Source organism: Trichogramma pretiosum, unplaced genomic scaffold (assembly GCF_000599845.2).
Source record: "Trichogramma pretiosum strain Unisexual culture from Peru unplaced genomic scaffold, Tpre_2.0 scaffold12, whole genome shotgun sequence".
Taxonomy (NCBI): domain Eukaryota; kingdom Metazoa; phylum Arthropoda; class Insecta; order Hymenoptera; family Trichogrammatidae; genus Trichogramma; species Trichogramma pretiosum.
Genome location: NW_019641690.1, coordinates 396,595 through 418,163, shown reverse-complemented (window position 1 = coordinate 418,163; position 21,569 = coordinate 396,595). Strand labels below are relative to the sequence as shown.

Here is a 21,569-nt window from a genome sequence, read left to right as displayed (position 1 = left end):
CGAGTCTTTTGACGGGGAGAGCGGTTAAAAAGAATGATCCTAGCTCGAAATATTCATGTCCACGGAGGTGACAGTTTTTTTGACACACGTGAATTTTTCAATAGAATAATTATCGCAGCATAGATAAAATGTAAAATTTGAAACCCGCAACCTACACCAATCGAAAGCTGGGCTATAATACTTGACATTTACGTATCTAGGGACATCAAAAATGAGTTAGCGACCTAAAGCAGGCGGTATGTTTAAAATTATTCAGAAGCATGATTAAAATCCAAGACATTTTTCAAATGTGTGGGAAATTTTTTTTAAATATTTTTCAAGGCCCTATGATAGACCGAAACTTTACTTTGGATGTATAGAAGCTGGTCTCGTAGTTATTATAGGGCCAGGTGCTTATGAGAATGCATGATATATGCAAATGGAGTTGATTTTGAGATGTAGACATGCCACGGAGGTGACATTTGGCATGTATATCTTCACGGCAAATTTAACTGGCCCTAAAAAATTGAAATATTTATGTCCTATCATGAAGAATACAACAATATTGAATGAACGACCAATCCAGATTTGGCTTATCTTCACCAGTTTAAGAATATGGCATAAAGACATGCAAAAAGCAGACTTCGGGAGAATCAACCATATACACACGCCTGCAACATTTGTTCTATGCATTTTGTCAAATACCTTCTTTTTTTCTTTTTTCATTATAATTCGAAGGACAAAAAACGTTTTTTATTTCATAATCGATAACTTGATATTAAATAATTTGGAATACTTTGTCTATCTATGAAACAATAATATCAAGTTGTAAAGCTTAAAATTGTATAAAAAACTCGTCCATATACTGGATTGTAACGAGTACAGAAAAAACACGAAAATTGGCCAACTGAATATTATTTCCTTAGGATGGAGTAAAATTCATGATACGATACATGCGAGCGCGCGTCATCCATTGCAGCGACGCGGCAACATTTGTCAGCGACCCGCGTACACACGACTGCTCAGGACAACGACGTCCTGACGACAGCCAGGTTCGTCTCTTCGCGGATCCGTTCCAAGGAGGAGGGCGCAGAGGATACGTCATATGCTCAAGGAAGGCCTCTTCTTGCGATCCTTTGCATTGCCCCCATTTCCATTGCTATTATTGTTATTGTTGCTGTTGTTGTTGTTTTTGCCAAATATCGTACCCAGGACTCGTGAGACTGAATGGACACCAAGTTTTCGACGTATAGGTAAAGCTCGTAGTAGCTGTACGGAGCGAGCTTCGCGTAGCAGAGCTTGAAAGGCTAGCGCTGCACCAGCTGGACTCTCAGCTGCGCTTACCTCATAAAATTGACAGCCGTGGGCAAGGGAGAGCTGCTGACCCTCGTCGACGCATACCTCACTGAAACATTGAAAACAAAAATGGTTTTTGAATTTTTATAGCCAAGCTTTGGTGAGAGGCCTTTAATTCGAGCTGATCTGTCAATCAAGTCGCGCGTTATCCTAATTTTTTCACACATACTTGGCTCACAAAATAATGCTTAAAATGTAATGAACGTAAAATTTTATTTATTTTATAGGAAATGTTTTTTCTCGCTTTCCATTACATTTTTTAAAATTACAAAATTTTTATTTCTCACTGAGATACGGATATTTCCTTGAACTGTTTTCGTATAATGTTAAATTTTTTTATACTTTTTCGTTTTCTGGTAAGTTATGTTTTTGGGTCGCTTGGTGCAAGAACCGGTGTGTACCCTTTGAGCTGCAGCATCTAGGCGATGGAAATCAGCCTGCATAAACATTAAAGCTCGTTTTTTTATTTCAGTTATTTTTTGCCATACCCATTAAAAAAAATTACTCATCGAAAGCAACCAATAGACTCAATAACTTTGCCCAAAATATACGAAAACAGCTCAGAAAAATAGCTGTATCTTAGAGTAAAATGAACATTTTAAAATTTTAAAAATGTGCCATGGAAAGAGTAAGAAAAACACTTTCAACAATTGCATACAATTTTTTTTTATTTCAAATCCCATTTGATCTAGCTTAAATCATTTTTATTTCATATCACTTTTTTAATAAGTATGCGTATCTCTTGAAAAATTTAAAAATCAGTTATTGCTACGTCAAAACATAAGATAAAATATAATTAATAAAGTGCTTTGTAGAGATATCTACACTTCCAGGCTTATAGGATTCGGTAACAGATGGCGTTGCATGTTTTTATTTTTCAACAGACAATTATTTTATAATTAAAATAATTGCATTCAAATTTGAAATAGATAGGTTTTTGTAGATAAATAATTTATTTGAATTATTACGTATATTTATTCGTGAACCGATAATAAAATTAAAAATAAGAAAGTTAAATTTACATGTAAAGTTGTTTTCATTCAATGGGAATGAAAGGTTAAATTTATAAATAAGAGAGGTACTTTTTAGCAATTAAGGAGTTTTTTCTTAGGGGACCACAAATTCTTGTGAATTAGGGAAGTTCAAGAACCAGAGAGTTCGAAAATGTTCGACTGTATCTGTATCGTGCATGCCATAAAGAAAAACTGTCATATCTCACTCTCGAAGTATTGATCAAACTTCAAACGTATGCACACATTTTGTAAAAGTATGTATATGGGTCAGATTCAGAATTTTTCAAATAAACCTGCGGGCGAGGTTCACGGATTTTCCTGAAATTTTGGTATGTTATAGTACATGATAAAAAAGTGCCAAAACCAAAATGTTGGACCCCCTCCCCCCTCCTACCCCCCTCCTCCCCTATAGACGTCGATTTTCTATCTATATTTTTTCTGAAGGCCTGAAGCTATTAAAAAATCTGAAAAAATTCATGAAGGTACTTTCCAAGAATCCAAACAATCTTGAATTTTTGCAGATTTTTCGAGTGCTTCAGGCCTTCAGAAAAAATCATTGAAAATTTAAATTATTTTATTTTCGGTGAAATGGTTCGATATACCAGACCGGAGTATTTTTTTCTGAATTCTGACGTCAAAAAACGATTCCTTGAATTTTTTCAGAATTTTTCATTCATGTCCATTCAGCCTAGAGCTGAAAAACCGCTTTTTTTCACGAAAATAATTTTTTTAAGGCGCTACGGAGCCTCAAAAAATCTGGAAAAATTTTTTTCTCATTTTGTTCATCAAAATACATAATCTCAAATTTTTTCAGATTTTTTAATTGAAGGCGATAGCGTCTGGAGCCGAAAAACGTTATTTTTAACAAAAAAGGTTCCTGGAACCCGATGGTTCCGGTAAAAAAATTTGAAAAAAATTTTTTTGAATTCCTTGTCAAATTTTAATAAATTTTGACCGTCGCAAAATTTCGATTGGAGCTTCCTAGCTCATTCTAGAGCATAACAAAGATTAATGCGAAATTCTGAAGACATTCATCATATTTAAATTTTTTTCAGATGTCTTCAGAATTTCGCATTAATCTTTGTTATGCTCTAGAATGAGCTAGGAAGCTCCAATCGAAATTTTGCGACGGTCAAAATTTATTAAAATTTGACAAGGAATTCAAAAAAAATTTTTTCAAATTTTTTTACCGGAACCATCGGGTTCCAGGAACCTTTTTTGTTAAAAATAACGTTTTTCGGCTCCAGACGCTATCGCCTTCAATTAAAAAATCTGAAAAAATTTGAGATTATGTATTTTGATGAACAAAATGAGAAAAAAATTTTTCCAGATTTTTTGAGGCTCCGTAGCGCCTTAAAAAAATTATTTTCGTGAAAAAAAGCGGTTTTTCAGCTCTAGGCTGAATGGACATGAATGAAAAATTCTGAAAAAATTCAAGGAATCGTTTTTTGACGTCAGAATTCAGAAAAAAATACTCCGGTCTGGTACATCGAACCATTTCACCGAAAATAAAATAATTTAAATTTTCAATGATTTTTTCTGAAGGCCTGAAGCACTCGAAAAATCTGCAAAAATTCAAGATTGTTTGGATTCTTGGAAAGTACCTTCATGAATTTTTTCAGATTTTTTAATAGCTTCAGGCCTTCAGAAAAAATATAGATAGAAAATCGACGTCTATAGGGGAGGAGGGGGGTAGGAGGGGGGAGGGGGTCCAACATTTTGGTTTTGGCACTTTTTTATCATGTACTATAACATACCAAAATTTCAGGAAAATCCGTGAACCTCGCCCGCAGGTTTATTTGAAAAATTCTGAATCTGACCCATATATATCGATGTTAATAAATAAATGGGCGAGAGAATCAAGATTCTTCGTGTATCGGAATCTAAGCCTCAGGCATGATAAATAGAAAAAAACACTTTTGCCCCGATTCTATATACTCCCGCACGCTTGCGTTCACCGAAGCATTAATAAGGTTCTATCTGCATCGGCAATCTTGAAAATTTTCGCTTTTTTCTTCTCTTACTTCTATACACTTGCGTGAAAAACAGGTTAGTACCACCTATACTCAGACAGAGTACGCGTGCATGTACAAAGAATCACACATACACGATCCGTCCAAGATCTCTGACTTTAACATCTTATTTGGGCCTTGACGCTTTCTGCTTTTTTTTTCATATCTTTGCAACCACAACGCGATGATATAATTATCCATAGAGTCTGGTATGATATTGTTATAAACAAGTAACCCTCTGCCCTTACTACCGTTTTTTACTTTTTTTGATACTGATAGTAATACTTGTATTAACATTTGTAACAATCACACGTGGAGCGTTAATAAGGAATTGAATTTGTTTCATTAAAAAAAAAAATTAATTCAATGGGCATCTCGGTAGTCAGAGCTTGAAAAATTAAAAAGTATGAGTTATAAGAACTTATGAGAAATACGATAAATTGCATGTTTTTCACGATTTTGTATTCACTTACGATATTAAATTGTTATTTAACTTAACTTAATATAAATTTAAAAAAAACGAATATCCATGAAATTTATAAGATATTAAAATATCATTTTTTTTGCTCTTGTACACAAAACTAGCGAAAAGTTTGGTGTGTAATTTAAACAGATTTCCATAATTACGCTAATAATATCTCATACAAAATTTTCTAGAGTTACTACAGATTGTTTTCTATTGAGAATTTCGATTGATGATGTTAAAACTAATAATCAGCAATTACGAAAGACATACATAAATGTGTTAAAATCTTAGAATAAACTATTGGCTGGTTGTTGAGATAATGAAATTTTTTTCGCGATGGTTATACATACCATCCATTACAATAAATTGATTAGTTACTCAACAGTAATAAAGACTGTTCCAAACTTTTGATGTTAAGTGAAAACTTTCAAATACATAAATAGAGGTTTAGATTTGAAAATGAATAATTAATGGAATTAATTAATTCTTGGAAATTTTTTATATCAGAATTATCTTCCAAACTGCATTCTTTTTAAAATTCAATGATACTGGATAATGTATGCTATTAATTTAAACTCTGTATCTCTGCATGTTTGGTTTACCCATGAAGAAAAGAAACTTTCTAAACAACTCAACGAAAAAAATAGTTGCGAAAATCATTATATCGTGTAACCTACGTGCAGGTTTAATAATCACTTTAAATTTTCAAATCTTTGACATGTAGCGCGATACAGTTTTAAAAGAGAGAGGATATGAAGGGGGTAAATAAGTTTTCAACTCTAAACATCGTATACAGCAATGGTGATAACACACAGACAACACAATAAAATACAGCATATGTATATACTTGCTGAACATAAATTTTTCTCATGTTTTTGTGATACGCATGTATCAGTTTACGAAACAAGAACATTTAGTGAAAGTAATGAGACTTTTTAATGTACGCGTGGATGTACATCTTAATACAGCAGATTGAGATAAAATGACCGCTCAATTACAGGATAGTTACAGTGTACAGGCTTGGGCAAAAGAGCCCAAGCCGAAAATCTTCTATGAATACAGTAATCACTATTAAGTTATAGATACATTGTAGTGCAAGGGTACGCTACAACTTTGTAGAGAGAAATAAGAAATTTTTTTTAACACTGGTAATTCAAGGATAAAAATTAACTGCACTAATATGTGCTTTTTATAGATGAATAGTTTTGAAGCTGAAGTAAAATAAAATGCGATGAATTTATGTAGAGAAATTAATAATTTAATTACGAGGAACAGTCGTACGAGAAGAAAAAAGAATAAAATCTGCACGAACTTCACTTCACTTCACTTAGGCACATTGAATCATGTATCATGTAGGCAAAGTATTTATTTGGCCTCGAAAGCAATTTTGAATATTAATTTAGACCTGATTATATTCACATTGAATAATTTGTTTTTCCATTCATTCTATTATCGATAGGTCTATACCACAAGTGGTTGATATCGATTAATTTACCTACATGACATGTACAGGGCTATCTTATTTTCTATAAAGACATCAAGCAATTCTTGGAGCAAATTTTTTTTCAACCAATTTCGCAGATAAATAAAATAATATAGCTTATATGAAGGTTATTCGTGTCAGAAATGAAAATAATAGAATGTGTCGTCGTCCATCACAATCGACTTGTTCGCCCGAACGTTGGTGCAACACACAAAGCGTAGATACGCAAATACTCTATACAGGTATATTGATTTCTCGACCAGGAGAAAGTCCAAGCAGAAAATTCAGAAGCACATTTGCTACGTTCGTTGTCATACGAAAACACGCAACTGATAAAGTTGTGCGCGCACAAATGCGACTATGCGTGTATGAGTTTGCAAGGACAAAGCATCTTATCGAAATAACAGCGCGTACACGAATGACAAAATAAATAACACCTGATTAATGGATATATACATCGAGCGCACAACTTGAGCATTGACTTTTTCACGCACCTAGGTCAAATACAAAGCTCCCAAAAGCTTCAAGTACGAACATGTTGCACAAGCGTAAAAATTCCCATAGACCCGCATCACATGCAAATATATGTGAGTTTATTGAGAGAAGAAAATAATTATCACGCACGAAGATATTAATCAAAATGATTAATCTGACGATCAATGTACTAACAGTCAAAAGTACACATGGAATTGCACATGTGAGTCTACGGCGTCGATCGAGCCAAAAAACGCGAAACCCACTCGTTATGAAAAAAGTTTCAATAAAATCAATCATGACAATATAATGGACGTAAACACATTGGGTTTCCAATTCTATGCTCTTTTATTGATAAGTAAACACCTCGATGATTGTTTCAACCTCTCATTGAAACTAATATATGTATAGACGCGCATAAGCAATCGCAATAAAACAAGCAGTGTTTATACTTTTAGCTGTCTTGCTCCCGCTCCTGGAGCTCTCTCATTCATCTGAGCTAATACACAAATTGAAACGTTTATCAATCCTTCCCCAGTGCTGACGTTATTTGTACATTATAATGTACCATGAATATTATCTATTCTCGATCTTAACCTACGGTAAAAATCGTTATGATATACACATATGTTCTATGCAGACACACGCAAACGCGTACTTTCTCACAAGCAAGCGAATATTCTTTGAAAACGATTGGCTTCTCTTTGGCGTGTAAGCGATCTTTTCTTCGCGAGTAACTCTCATATGCAAAAACTTTACAAAATCGCAACACATTAAATATAAATAATAATACGATAGATCTGGTCACGAAAATCGAGCGTCGCAACTTTTGTGTCCGCGATAATGCAGGCCTTTTTAGTTTTTGTCCTCGCTAACCACATACACACACACACACAAATACACATAAAATTGTGCATGCTCTACTCGGTTATCGCCTACAACGTGCAGTTTATAATACGTATATCCACACGTTATGCTACACACAGCTCAGAGAACGCACGCAGACTAAAAAAGTTCGAGAGCTTTAATCCGTTGCCTACCTTTCTGTTTCGTGGAAATCAGTGTAAAGGACATGCATGTATACGTGCTCGATATAATGTGTGGGCGCGACCCGATTATTATCATCACTTTCAACTCGGTTAGAGAAGAGAAATTTGATAGTTGGCTGAGCGAAAAGAGTAGTGTTTAGCGTTCCGTCGTATATTCGAAGACGTCGACTATTTTATAATGAGTTGTTTGTCGCGCTCAGCATTAAATTGTTTTCTCAATCGTCATAATTTCGGCTCTAGCATAACCTCTCACGTAATAACTGTGAGGAAACACCTCGGAATCTATTTTTGCCTCTTTTTCTAAATGTTCAATTCGTGTTCCGAAAAATTCCTTTTGGGCACCGAATAAAGTTACGTGGCTCACATATCACATATCACAGTGATATAAAATAGTTACATATTATTTATTACATGGTGTTAGCTAAAAAGTTGAGTCAAATTAAAAATATCCAGAAAAAAACAATTCAACTCACCGGGCATGATCGAGATCTCTTTTATTCCCAAGCAATAATGCCGTGAAGTATGAAGGTAATCGCAGATCGGCCAACTGCTTCAGTAATCCACGAGCCTCTTGGAAGCTGCGTTTACACGTCACACTATAGACGATTACGAAAGCTTCACCCCATCTAATATGAGAATATAGACAGCCGTTTTCCTGTAAAGTTTTGAATTAATGTTAATTTTTACAATTTGTACATAGACTGATATTTTCAATGAATCAAAATTACCTTTAAATATATTTATCATGAATATGACAAAAAAAACGTAAAGTGAAAAAAAGTTGAGTGTTTGTGCAGGTCGACCTGAGCACACCATGGTTCTTATGACCTTATAGCCTCTGAGGTTGCAACCATAATTATTCATATTCAAAATAAGTAAATATCAACTGGGGGGGGGGGNGGGGGGGGGGGGGGGGGGGTAGATTAAATAGTTCACTTTGAATATGGTGAAATGTAAATATGTTTTTGGAAAATATAATTATCCAGAAAACACAAACAAATGATTTTACACCCACAGATACGAACAAAGCTCTTAAAATTTCTTCTGATTCTAGCCCTTCATAAAAAAAATTTTTCCCCACTCTAACCTAAAATACGCAACTTTGCCGCTAATTTTAGGCTCTCGTAGGAAAAAATATTATCTCAAACTGGTGCAGATATGGTTTTTTAACAAAACTCGTTACAGCACTCGCCTTCGGCTCGTGCTATAATCCCTCGTTTTGCTAAAAAACCATATGTGCACCCGTTGAGAAATATACTATTTTAACACTGCGTGCGCGAAACACGGGCTTTCTAACCTTAAAGCGTCAGAAAACCCTAGTTTCTCGCAAGCAGAGTTAAAAGATATCGTTTGCAACTAGTCCGCGAGGAAGTTGACTCACCCAGGAGTCTTTGCACCCTCGCTACGCTCGGGTGAAAACAACTCCTAGATGAGTCAACTGCTTCGCGCACTTGTTACAAAATATACTATATTTTGATGTATTAAAAAATTATGCAACAGCAAAGTTAGTTTAACGTAGAAATTAAAAGTTATCCGTCACAAAAATAAATAGCATGCATAATGAAGCTCTAGTATAGGCCAAAGCTGACAAGCATTGCATGGTGTAACAAGTCAACAATGATAACAACAAAAATGTCATTGTTTGCGTTTTTCTCATCCTTGATATGAATTATTACGTAAACATTAAATGTTGTACGACAAATCAAATCATCAAAAATAAAAATAAGAAGTTTCGACGATTAGCGGCAAGAGACGAAGAAAAAAGAGATTAAAATATTTAGATTAGAATAAAAAAGCTCGTTACGTGTGTATTTACAGCTAAGCCTGGAATCACGGAAGTGTTCTTAACCTGTGGTGTTTGGAACATGCAGTGCTCTATGACGCCTAGTTGTGCACACATCAAAAAATAGCCTGGAAGGGTGTAAGCATTTAATTGATTGGTCAATTTCGCGAGTCACGTATTAGTTTAATCGAGTCTCGTTGGTTTGGTCTATGAGTGGATATTATGCACGAGTTAGATGTTTGTGTGATGTAAATTAATGCTACCTCCGATTTTTAAGGACTGCACATACGTGTGAGCAAGTTGTATTATGTAAAAGGTATTAATGTGCGATAGATAGGAAAATGAGCGCAAAAACACATTTAAACTTAGGTGTGAATTATTAGTCTTAATTACGGAATAGTGCTTGATTTTTGTCGAATTTTCGTGTATCGTTATACCGGTTTTTCGCCTATGCAGAAAACAATAACAAATAGGCATAGTTAGTTGATTCACTGTATCAGCTTTTTTGTTTGAAAATTCTGCTCGTGATGTCTACATGTGATGTAGCCGAAGATTAAAAGTAACTTTAAATATATTTATTTGCTCGTACGTGACGAGATCGTCTAATCGAACGAGCAAAGACATTGACCAATCACGTGAATTTATAAATTATTTGCATACATAACTCGCTAAATAACGTAAAAATCCAAAAGGTATTTCGAAAATAAGCCCAGAGAATAATGTGAATTATTATTGATTCATGATTAATATAGGGATCTCTGAATTTTTCCCCCATTCATTTCGTCAGTTGCGATTCTACTATTGTGCGGGGGTAAAACGCGGGTTTATCCGCAAGGAGATTATCAAATGATCGAATCATGTCAAACACTGAACTCGCATTTTACAATATGACATTCAGCAGCTCAAAGTTTGAGTGAAACTACTACGAATTTTATAAACAAATACGAGCAGCGCGTTCAGAGATGTAAAAAATGTACGCACCCAAGTATATATGCATGTTTTTGATCGGATTGCATAAAATCTCAGACAATATCAGTATCGCATCGCTCTGTATATAAAAAAATTTCTCGAATTGCACAATGTTTACGTAGCCACGAGTACATGTTGGAAAAGGTTTAGCTGTACACGCGTGTTTATAATATATAGATATAAAATATATGTATATAATATGCATACTTATGTGTGTGAGCATGTTTATCCGCACCATGTTTTTCCCTAATTTTTCGCCCTCAAAGTGCACACGTACAAACAGGCTAGCAAGACTTGGGACACTCCAGCTTATGGTAGCCGAACACGAGCTTTTAAGTGTAAAGAGCTGGCACACCTTTATTTATAAACGGCCGTTGCTTGGCCCATTTTCCACGTACACAGAGCGCCTATGTCCAAAGAAGTGCAACGCGCAGCATTCCGCTGTTTTATAATGCACACGTTTCGCGGTATACAAAATGCAGAACATGCGGCGGCCAAATAAGACAATCCTTGGGAAGGTCGGACACATTTGGATTTACGTGCCGAGTGTAAGTTCTCAATTCTTATCAATACTCCCCTGGGATCGACGCCACACAGCTTGATTTTCTTACTCTACTGGTTTTTATCGTATCGCTAATTTTACGTAATTGACTATGGGGCCTTTACTTATTATCTAACAAGGAATCGTTATACAAGAACAATAAGGGCACCGCTTTGAACTCGAGGATGCAAAACTGTAATCTTCTTTCGTATTTAGCATGAAAGAGAATAAAAAAACTCATAGTCGATTTACGCAATATTTTCTTATTCGCACGTGTACACATATCCAAAGTCTAATTCGATTTCTCAAGGCTTTGGAGAAATAAAATATAAATTTTGTCGATACTCGATGAATCTTCTGTGGCCTAATACAAACTGCCACTTGGAACATATATTTATATGAAATTTTTCGAATATACAATGAAACCAAAATTTGAAATGAGTTATGCGTATATTAGATCATGTTTGATCCACCGAAAATGAAGTAGCTACATTCTACACGAGTTTCTGCCTCGAGCGTGGATAGGTTGCTTCATAACTCCAGGTTTTTTTTGGCTGGTTTTCAAAATTATCACAATATTTCGATCTGTCTAGATACATTTAAACTGATTTCTTGATTTGAACCATGAATAGGTATTGGTATCGGCACGTCGCAAGTACGTATCACCATATCGAAAAGCTGACAGTACAAAAAGTTGTTTCAGGCTGCGTAGCGTAAGTAGCCTACGTATCATTCGCTTACGAACACACGAGCGACGAGTCGATGTGCTCGCATTTATAAATAGAAATAGACAAAGCGAGTTTATGCGCTCGTTGACTGCTCGCGCTGCACAAGGCAAAGTTGTATGCCCTCTCGGAGCTGCAAATGACATACGCGTCTTGGATCTCAACCATGCTTCGAGTGCACAATGAGATATTCTTTGCGAGGGTCGTTTTGATTTTTATTTTCCGGAGAAAAAATCATGCATGCAACTTGAATATAATTGTATTTATTCGATCGCTTGGCGATTCAAGCTGTCGATCAAGATTAACTATCTGACCTTTAAATACATCGTAAGGCGGACAGTATCGCTATTATGAAACTGGTCAACGAACCAATGGTTCGTCGAACCATTTCTTTCGTTTGGAATTTCATCTCTAGTTATGTCTCGCTCGTGCGCGTGGCAGGAGTGCCTTACTGCAGTTGTGCCATGAAAGAACTGAAGAAACCTAGGCTGATTACACTCACATTGACATCGATCGTTCAGTGCCCTTGTCACTTTCGCTGTCGGTTATGTATATAAGGTGTACGTATTAGAAGCATCGTGTGTATTATACTCGGCCGGTGTCAACGATCGAGATTATGACAAGAGATACGCGCGCAAACGAGCGTAGTTGGATTTCGTGTACGGGCGAGGAAGTTTGTAATTATTCTCAATGAGATGGATATTCGATACATGATATGGAGGCACAGAAAAGTGTCCAGCCTCGATTAGTCGTATCAGCCGACGAGAAGAAAAAATAAAAGGATCTATTGCAGTGCGCGTTGTGCTTTACGTGAGCGGAAGTGGGTCAAATGTCGAGTCGAGTCTCGGTTACGTTAACATATATGAGTGCGTCCAGTAAAAACTGGCTACCACGCGCAAATGTGGCATTCGTGTCTCAATGTCTAGTATCTTCAACTCGCTCACAAACACTTGCCAGAAAAAAATCTACAGCTACATATCTATTGATTTTCTTTTTTTGTCTTTTTAGTAGTATAACTAAAAAAATTCCGACAAATATTTTTCAAGGTAAAAGCTCGACTTGGATATTCATAATGATTTATTAGTCCAGATGCTGAGGGCGATTTTCGGCACGAAAGGAAAACATGTTTTCGACACATGTTGGCCCCATAAATTCGAATGTGAACACGTTTTTTCGAAACAACGTTAAAAAAAGTTATTCATAAATCTAATAAATTAATTAGTTATTAATTAAGCTATTGATTAATTTTCCATGCAAAATTATCGAGAAAGATAAATCGATAGATTTTTGCCTTTTCAGCTTTGGCTAAAAAAACATTTTTGCAAGTTTATTCAGAAACTTGAGCTGCAGAATGGAAAAATCTATGGATTTTTCCCAGCATGTGGTAAGTATTTGGATGGCTGTAATTATAGCTCAGTAATAATTTATTTAAACGAACAACGTCCGAATTTTCTCTTTTTACATACATACAACTGCACAATTTTTCGCAAATAATCAATTGAAATCAGTCCGCCAGAATGCTACATTTTTCATCGTCGAGAAGATGAAAGTGTTTTCCGAAACCAATTTTATTTATATGCGCTTGCGTGCGCAATGTAGAGGCTCGTTTATTATCAGGGTCTTTTTGTAATTCAGGGCGTATTGCGTTACTGCTTTTGGTCATCATGCGCAGGAGGTGAAAAGCGAAAGGGCGTATACAAGTGCGTCCCACAAGCATAATAATACGCATCATCTGAGCTCATATACGCGCTTGGTACATTTTACGCGCCAAACGTGTAGCTTCTGCAGCTTAATGAGTTTTGTTAATGATGAGGAGTTATGATGATTGCGTGCGCGTCTCTCTTTTTCTCTGTGCTCTTACAAGCATTGCGCGCACGCCCGACATTTATTCAATTTCGTTTTTTCGACTCTCCAGGCACTCAGGGACCGATGGTGTTAATTTACGTAATAACAATCTCAATGCGCAAGTTCGAAAAGGGATTAAAACTAATAAATATTCCGTATAATCAGTCGTTGCGCTCGTGAAGCAACGCCACACCGCACACGAAATATCGATGTATTTATTGCTTGCCGAGAAGAAAGAAAGAGAAAAAAAGAGAAGGGAAATGAAGAGTTGGGCTTTATTATGCGGTGATTATGCAGGTGTAAATTAATTAATAAATTACATGTTGTAAGTCGCGGCTGCCCTACACACAGCACGTGTTTGAAGAATCGTAATCAAAAGCCGCTCAATGGCAAATCATGGACACTGGTACGTACTTATTAGCCATACCGTATACGATATTTACAATTGCCAAAGCGAGAAACATCGGTCTATCGTTATCAATTGATTAGCGACATTCAACTGGTGTGGCCGCAATACAGCTAATCGCAAATGATTAGTGAAAATGCAGCTTGATACATCAGCTAAAAATGCGAGACGCGTGTGACCGATTTTTTTTCCAACGCGCGTGTACACTCTACGCTCGTAACGATGCCATTTCCGGTATCTCTTAATTACGCATCGTAGCCTAGACTCAAAGCGCAGCGACGGTCACGAGGCCATTGAGCGGTTAAAACAATCGGTTAATGTCGATCGATCGGTCATGCGCTATACGACGTACATTCAGTCGATCTAAAGTTGTGAATAAAAAAAAAAGTAGAAGAAGGGAGTCATATGGATGTAACACAGTAATATAGTATAGATGATGAAGCGTGCATTCACGCCTTGGCAATAATCTTTAGGAAGACGGCACGTGTTGATATAATCTTTATAAATCGATATCCGCTCTGTCCGCAGTCATTTGGCTCGAAAGAAACAAAAAAGACGACATGGATATTGCATAGATAACCATTAAGTCTCATTTCGCCCGCTACGCTACATAAATCTCAGGAATGGCCGCGTAGCTCATGGCGTGCCGCATGTGACAAATCCTAGGATAGCCTAGCACGCGTATGTCTATCGAGCTGCGCACGCGTTCCGACAAAAATATGTACGCTACGTTCGAGTACGACGAAAGAACTCGACGCGTATAACTCATATACATATATCGAGAAGCGGAAGGTAGTACTTACATTTATACAGGTATAAAGTATGAATGTGCAAAGCTCGAGCGCGCGCTCGGAGCGTGTCTAGGCTGTGTGGTCGTCGTCCCGGCCTACGAGTCCTTCTCGACGTCGTCCTGCGTTATATGTCATAGTAACAAATAGAGTAAAAAAGCCATAGTCGTCTTCGGTGCGCATGTATAACGTAATGCCGACACGTCGGGGGATTTAAAAATATAAAAGCTCACCCGACGACGTGGAAACGTCATCGCGAGCGGCATCCTTTATAGCATACAAAGCTACATGTTCCACGAGACACAGAAAGAGAGAGCAGAGTACGGTATGTTCTCCAGCGAGTATATTTATAAATTATATCAAGCATTGCAGCAGCGCAAGGAACAACTCAAGAGCCAAGAGCTTATCTACTTAAATGTGTGCATTATAGGTATATTGATGCTTACTTATTCAGTGATGTAATGAAAAAATGATTCAATAATTTAGTTATAATAAAATTTGTTTTTTCGGCTAGCTTAACTAATACATTAAAATTAATACATTTTCGAAATTACTTCAGCATTACGATTTTTTGTCAAGAGAATCGGTGTCAAGATTTTAATTGCTCTTGATTACTTCAAAGCACACGCACATACTTACATCTCGCACATTCACAATTACATTTTTCTTAAGTGTAAAAACATCCACTTGAACGGCTCGCGTGCATGCAAAAGCGCCGGGCAATCGCCACGTCGTTTAATAAACTATCCATTAAAATTACATAAATACATTTAAAGAAATTGTATATTAAAAAATCATAAAGCGTCTTTGGAGCCGAGTAGTATGATAAATTTAACGGGAAACTTTCACATCCTTTCGTTTAATGTACTCGCCCGCACGTATCGAGTGTCCCTCCGTGCGCGCGACTACTTTCCGAGTAGCAGCAGCAGCAGCAGCTGTAGCAGGAGCAGCGCTTGCCGCACGAGAGCTTCTTAAATTTCGACACTGATTCCACATCAGGTAGATAACACATATAGACTTACATGGAAACTGATCGACTTGAAAAATTGTTGAACCGGTGACTACATAGACTATATAGACTTGCAGCGCAAACTGTCATTGATTCAATTTAATCGAAATTAATTTTCCGAGAGCAATGAGTTTACTGTCTCGAAAAAATAGTTCACAAGTTAATAATTGAACATTAACGTCAGATGTATGAGTGATAAGAGCAAACGTCACTGTAGATTTTCGATTGGTGATGCATTGCGAGCCAAGTTATTGCGGAAATTTTCTTTTCTTTTCGATGCAATAATCCTGACAAATGGTTGACTTCCCAGTTGCTTTTTTTGATGTGATACCTTATGCGCTCCCTTAGCTGTTTGTTACATTTCGAAATGCAAGCAAATTTGCGAGAAATCATGGCAGCATTGAAAAGTGCCTCTTCGTCGTCTTTCAACTTCAATAAGATCATTTCGATTATTTCGTCAGGCAGGCGATCGAAGAAATTTATCTGTTTCGATTTTTTAAACTTTTTACCAATCCAAAATTTCAATGAACTCATTACAACTGCATGATTATTGAAGAAATTTAATATCATAAACTATTCTATGCAATAGTAAGTAAAATTTAGCCTTAATTTATACCTTTAATTGTGCGAAGATGGAGAAAATAGCACAAACAAGAGAATATAGTAATTATCAGTTTTATCAATCAACTTTGTAGGTGAATGCAAAGATGTTTTTAAAAACAGAATTTCGATGCGGCACAGCGAGACTCGTTACGTGCAGATTGCAAAGTGTCATATAGTACCATTGTTTTATATATGCAGCATGTCTGTTACATTTTAAGGAAAGTAAAAGCAATGCTAAAAGCCGCACGTATACACTTATACTTAGCGTAAATTCAATATAAAAAGAAAGGGAAAAAAGAAGCGAGGCAGTGTGAGCAGCGCGTCAAGGCCAACAGGAGCATCGTCGCCTTCTTCTTGCATATGCGCACGCGCGGGTGGGTGTCGGTGCACGATTAATTAAGAATATAAGACGCAGAGAGCGCGCGAGAAACTCCAAAGATGAAGATAACAGCAGTAGCAGCAACAGCAGCAGCAATAATCAAGACTCCTACCTTCGGTGTCTGTGTGTCTCTGTGTAAGTATATGCAAGTGCAGTAGACAGTGCAACATTTTTCCCCTTTTTTGCAAGGAACGATGACGATTGTTTTACGCGAGATATAAAATGTGTGGTGGAATTAAGTAAGACCCGTTTGCACTGCGGTTCATTATTTGTGCACTGTGTTATGCGCAATTCTTTTGTTTCTTGAGTAAATACTTGATAATGTAATCTTATATTCAAAGTGATCGAACGATTCGGTATGTCGAATCGTCAAGAGCAAGCTCAAACAACGCATTACTCACTGTGAAAACAATCGATTCGACAAACATTTTGTTGAGAAGATCATTATGACCTTTTTTTGGTTCTCTGTGTGTGAAAATTTAGAAACTTATTTGAATGTTACAGGGAATCAAAGGTGATGCCGTAACAGAATCATGCGGATAATAGTACATTATGAGACAGTGGCAAAAGCAGAAAATTATGACACGGCAGAGTAAAGCGCCCGAGCGCAGCGAGGGTGCTTCTGGCGTACTCATAATGTGCTACTTATGACACGTGTACAATATACTTTTTTATAGCAATGTGCTAAGTTCACATTTATGCCCCCTTTTCCGACTTATAAGTCGCACATTCTGGTACCGCGGAGTGAGGTTAGCGCACGAGTGCAGCTAGCGCTTTATACTCACTCACTACATTCGTTCGGTATTTTAGACTTTTTTTGAGAAATTTCTGATTTTGACTTAAAAAAAAGTGCTATAATAGTTCTATATATTATTTATAATACAGTTCTATTATAGTACTATTATAGTACTTTTTTTTTAGCAGCTTCACTACTTAATACATAAGAAGATATGCAGCAATCCGTAGCAATTTATATGCAATTTTGAAGACATTTCTAAGGACAGATGGGGGTGATAAAATTTGGTTTTTGATCTACAGTAATTTTTCCATTTTCTGATTTCCCATTCTTGACAAATACTACTGTTTTTTTTCTATACACTGAGAGATAAAAAACTTTGGATTTACAAAATCGTAAGTGTAAGATTTACCTGCGAGTGGTTAGTTAATTTTATTAATTCCGCATAAATTCCGCAGCAAGCATGCTGCACGCAGGGTATTTTGTCAAGCCTCGAGGTGACAATCATTTTAACCCGTATATGAGTAAGGTATTTTAATATTTTGCTATTACAAAATAATTTTTTTCACAGCAAACTTATGTTGTTCTTTTAGACTTTGTAAGGACGAAAAATTATTTCCATCAAATTCGAGTGAGGTTTGAAAATTTAAAAAAGTACAAGTTAATGCTGAAATTGATGAAACATATTTTTAAGGCAATATGTACTCCTGAATTTGGTTAAAATATTTATTTCTATGGATAACCAAGTGATGATTTGGATTCAAAAGCTTGATGGACCTTTCGGTAATCAGAATTTAAAAATTAGCAATAGAATGAGTTGAATTTCAAAACTTACAAAAAACGTCATAAATTGCATGTTATTTTATGAATTTGTGTTTGTGAACAATTAGAAATTTTTTTCAATAAAAATAAAAGTTGAAAATTAATGCGAACTTTACCAGGAATGGTGGTTTTCTAGTTTTTGCACGAACATTGTGGAGTGGCCACAAATATTAAAATCTTAAGAGATTTACTCATATATGACTTTATTCAGGTATTTTTATGGTTAATATCTCATTTTGTATTTTAAAGTATAGATATAAATATTTTCAAGAATGATATGATAATCTCAAAACGTTTTTTTTTTTTTTAATTATGTTAGTCAGAAATCAAATTTAGTGCGAAAATCCTGAAATGTATGATTTCATAAATGAAGCAGAGAATGTACATGATACAGCGTTTATTTGTTTGCAAGTTCTTTCAGTTGATTGAACCAAGAAATTAGTAGATTCAACGAATTATTTAGTTATAAACTTTGTTAATAGGTATTTAAGAAATATTCAAATAGTAATTTCCAACGTGAACTTTTGAGTCTGGTGTCAAAATTTGACCCATAATGGATTAATGATGATTTCATTGTTTTGAAAACAGAAATACATTTTCCTTATCTAGAAAGTATTGCTGATGAATAATTATTTCAATTTTTCAGCTGAATTAAGACTTTAACGGGATCTATTTACTCACCTGTCATTATTGAGTCAAATGAAAATGAATTAAATACGCAACAAGCAATGGGGGCAGTACCACAGTGAATTTCGAAACTCTGAATGTTCAATCAATAATGTTAACGCATCCAGCCCTATAGCGTTATCGGTTATTACGCATTGAACTTATAATTTTCTCCCGACAGTAAAATAACCCAATTTTATGATAACTTGATGATATAAAAATATCAATGAAAACATATTTTTTTATTATATACACGTTTATAATTGGACGATAAATCCTCATTATAAAGAGCAGAGGTACACATGCACTGCTTGAAACTTGTTAGTGCAGCTCTCGTGTGTAAGCGCGCGCGCGCGCGTGTGTGTGTGTGTGTCAGGGGTAATAGGTACATTCTGAAGGTCGAGCGTGACTCTGTCTCTTATCGCTTGTGAAGTAGAGAAGATGCCGCTATCATCAAACCGGTTGAAACTGCGCAAGCGAGCTCCAAAAGGGGTGCAGTTCCATACGGAAAATACAAATTTCATTTCCAAGAGGATTTTATGTGCCAAAGAATTGTTCAAATCGGTAATGAAACTGCACAAAGATGACAAAATATTGTTTAAGAGAGTTTCAGAGAAATGAATATAAAACTACCTGAGAAGACTGGAGTGCGAAAACGACAGTCACTATTAATAATATCATAATCCCCAGACGAACGAATATACAGTATGTTCCACATAAAGCGCACACATTGGTTTTTTCAAAATTAAAAATAGTAAACGACATTATTGTCTATACCAAATTTATATCAAAATTAAGGAAAAAGTTTGCCCTTTTCAATGGAGCATCAAGATTTGTGATACGGGTAAACCAATTAATGAATGATGGTCGTGGAAATGGGCCGAAAAACCAAAATGTTCGAATACAGGTTAAAAAAAAATTCCACGGGAAGGTAATTTTTTTGGACAGCGTCTGCACATGTTACATGCGCAAAAGGTTGCATAGATTTTCCGAAATAATTTTTTTTCTCCGACGTGAAAAAAAAATTTTTTTCGCTACAGCGTGTTGCTCAAGACGGCCTTAGCAACGACGGCTAACAATGCACTACTTGATGTGATATTGTTGCAAAGTCGTAAAGTAGTACTTGCGATTGCTACGAAAGCTATCTGTCGTTTTTCTAAGACTAAAAAGCCTGATTTTTATTTTGCCGTGAAGAAATGCGTCGATTCCATGATAAATTGACTTTCAAAAAGTCGTAACGTTGTATGATGAACCTATGCAGAGCTTTGATTCGTCTCTCTTAGAAATAAAAGCCTGGTTTTAATTTAGTCGTATAGAAATTTTAAGTTTCAGCGAATAAGCGACTTTCTAGGCGATGGTATTTTCTATGTTCGACCTATGCAGAAATTATCATTCGTCTTACTGAGACGATGAGGCTAAAATTAGAATTTTATCGCGGGTTATCCAGAGATTCAATGAAAGAACGAATCTCTGAACTATGGTATTTTCTAAGTCCGACCTATGCAGAAGCTGTCTTTCGGATTTTTCAGACGTTATAGCCCAAAATGAAATTTTTAGTAAACTAATACTGTGATTGAACGTATAAACGATCCCTAATCTTTGGTATTTTTTATGTCCGACCTATGCAGAAGCTGTCTTTCAGATTGATTAGACGTAATAGCCCAAATTAATATTTTTAGTAAACAAATACAGAGATTCAATGAATAAACGATCTCTGAACTATGGTATTTTCTATGTCCGACCTGTGCAGGAGCTGTCTTTTGAAATTTTCAGACGTTATAGCCCAAATTGAAATTTTTAGTGAACAAATGCGGTGATTCAACGTATAAACGATCCCTAATCTTTGGTATTTTTTATGTCCGACCTATGCAGAAGCTATCTTTTGAATTTTTTAGACGTTATAGCCCAAATTAAATTTTTTAGTGAACAAATACAGAGATTCAACGAATAAACGATCTCTGAACTATGGTATTTTCCATGTCCGATCTATGCAGAAGCTGTCCTTTCAACTCTAGAGTCTACAGCCGAATGCTTGTTGCACTGGTGCTCTCGATGATGGCCTCGGCGATGCTCGAGCAGGCGACCCGAACACTCGGGTAGCTCGTCAATTAGAAAAAATTCGAGAATTCCAAGCAAAGTAATTGCAGACGCTGTCTTTTCAACTCTCGAGTCTACAGCCGAATGCTTGTTACACTGGTACTATCGAGGACAGCCTCGGCGATGCTCGAGCAGGCGACCCGGACCCTCGTGTAGCTCGTCGACTAGAAAAAATTCGAGAATTCCAAGCAAAGTAATTGCAGACGCTGTCTTTTTAACTCTCGAGTCTACAGCCGAATGCTGGTTGTACTGGTACTATCGAGGACAGCCTCGGCGATGGTCGAGCAGGCGACCCGAACACTCGGGTAGCTCGTCAATTAGAAAAAATTCGAGAATTCCAAGCAAAGTAATTGCAGACGCTGTCTTTT

At 36.2% G+C, this 21,569-nt stretch overlaps 1 protein-coding gene across 1 annotated transcript in view; it reads right to left on the bottom strand.

Moving 5' to 3' along the window:
* Positions 1-257: 257 nt before the first annotated feature.
* Positions 258-21,569, bottom strand: part of LOC106657939 (ras-related and estrogen-regulated growth inhibitor-like) — a 58,346-nt gene continuing 37,034 nt past the window's right edge. Inside the window, exons 4-5 of the mRNA XM_014379653.2 lie at positions 8,306-8,487; positions 258-1,384 (exon numbers count right to left, since the gene is read on the bottom strand). Coding sequence (XP_014235139.1) covers positions 1,081-1,384; positions 8,306-8,487 — 486 coding nt within the window. The 3' untranslated portion in view covers positions 258-1,080. The remainder of the gene's footprint in view (positions 1,385-8,305; positions 8,488-21,569) is intronic.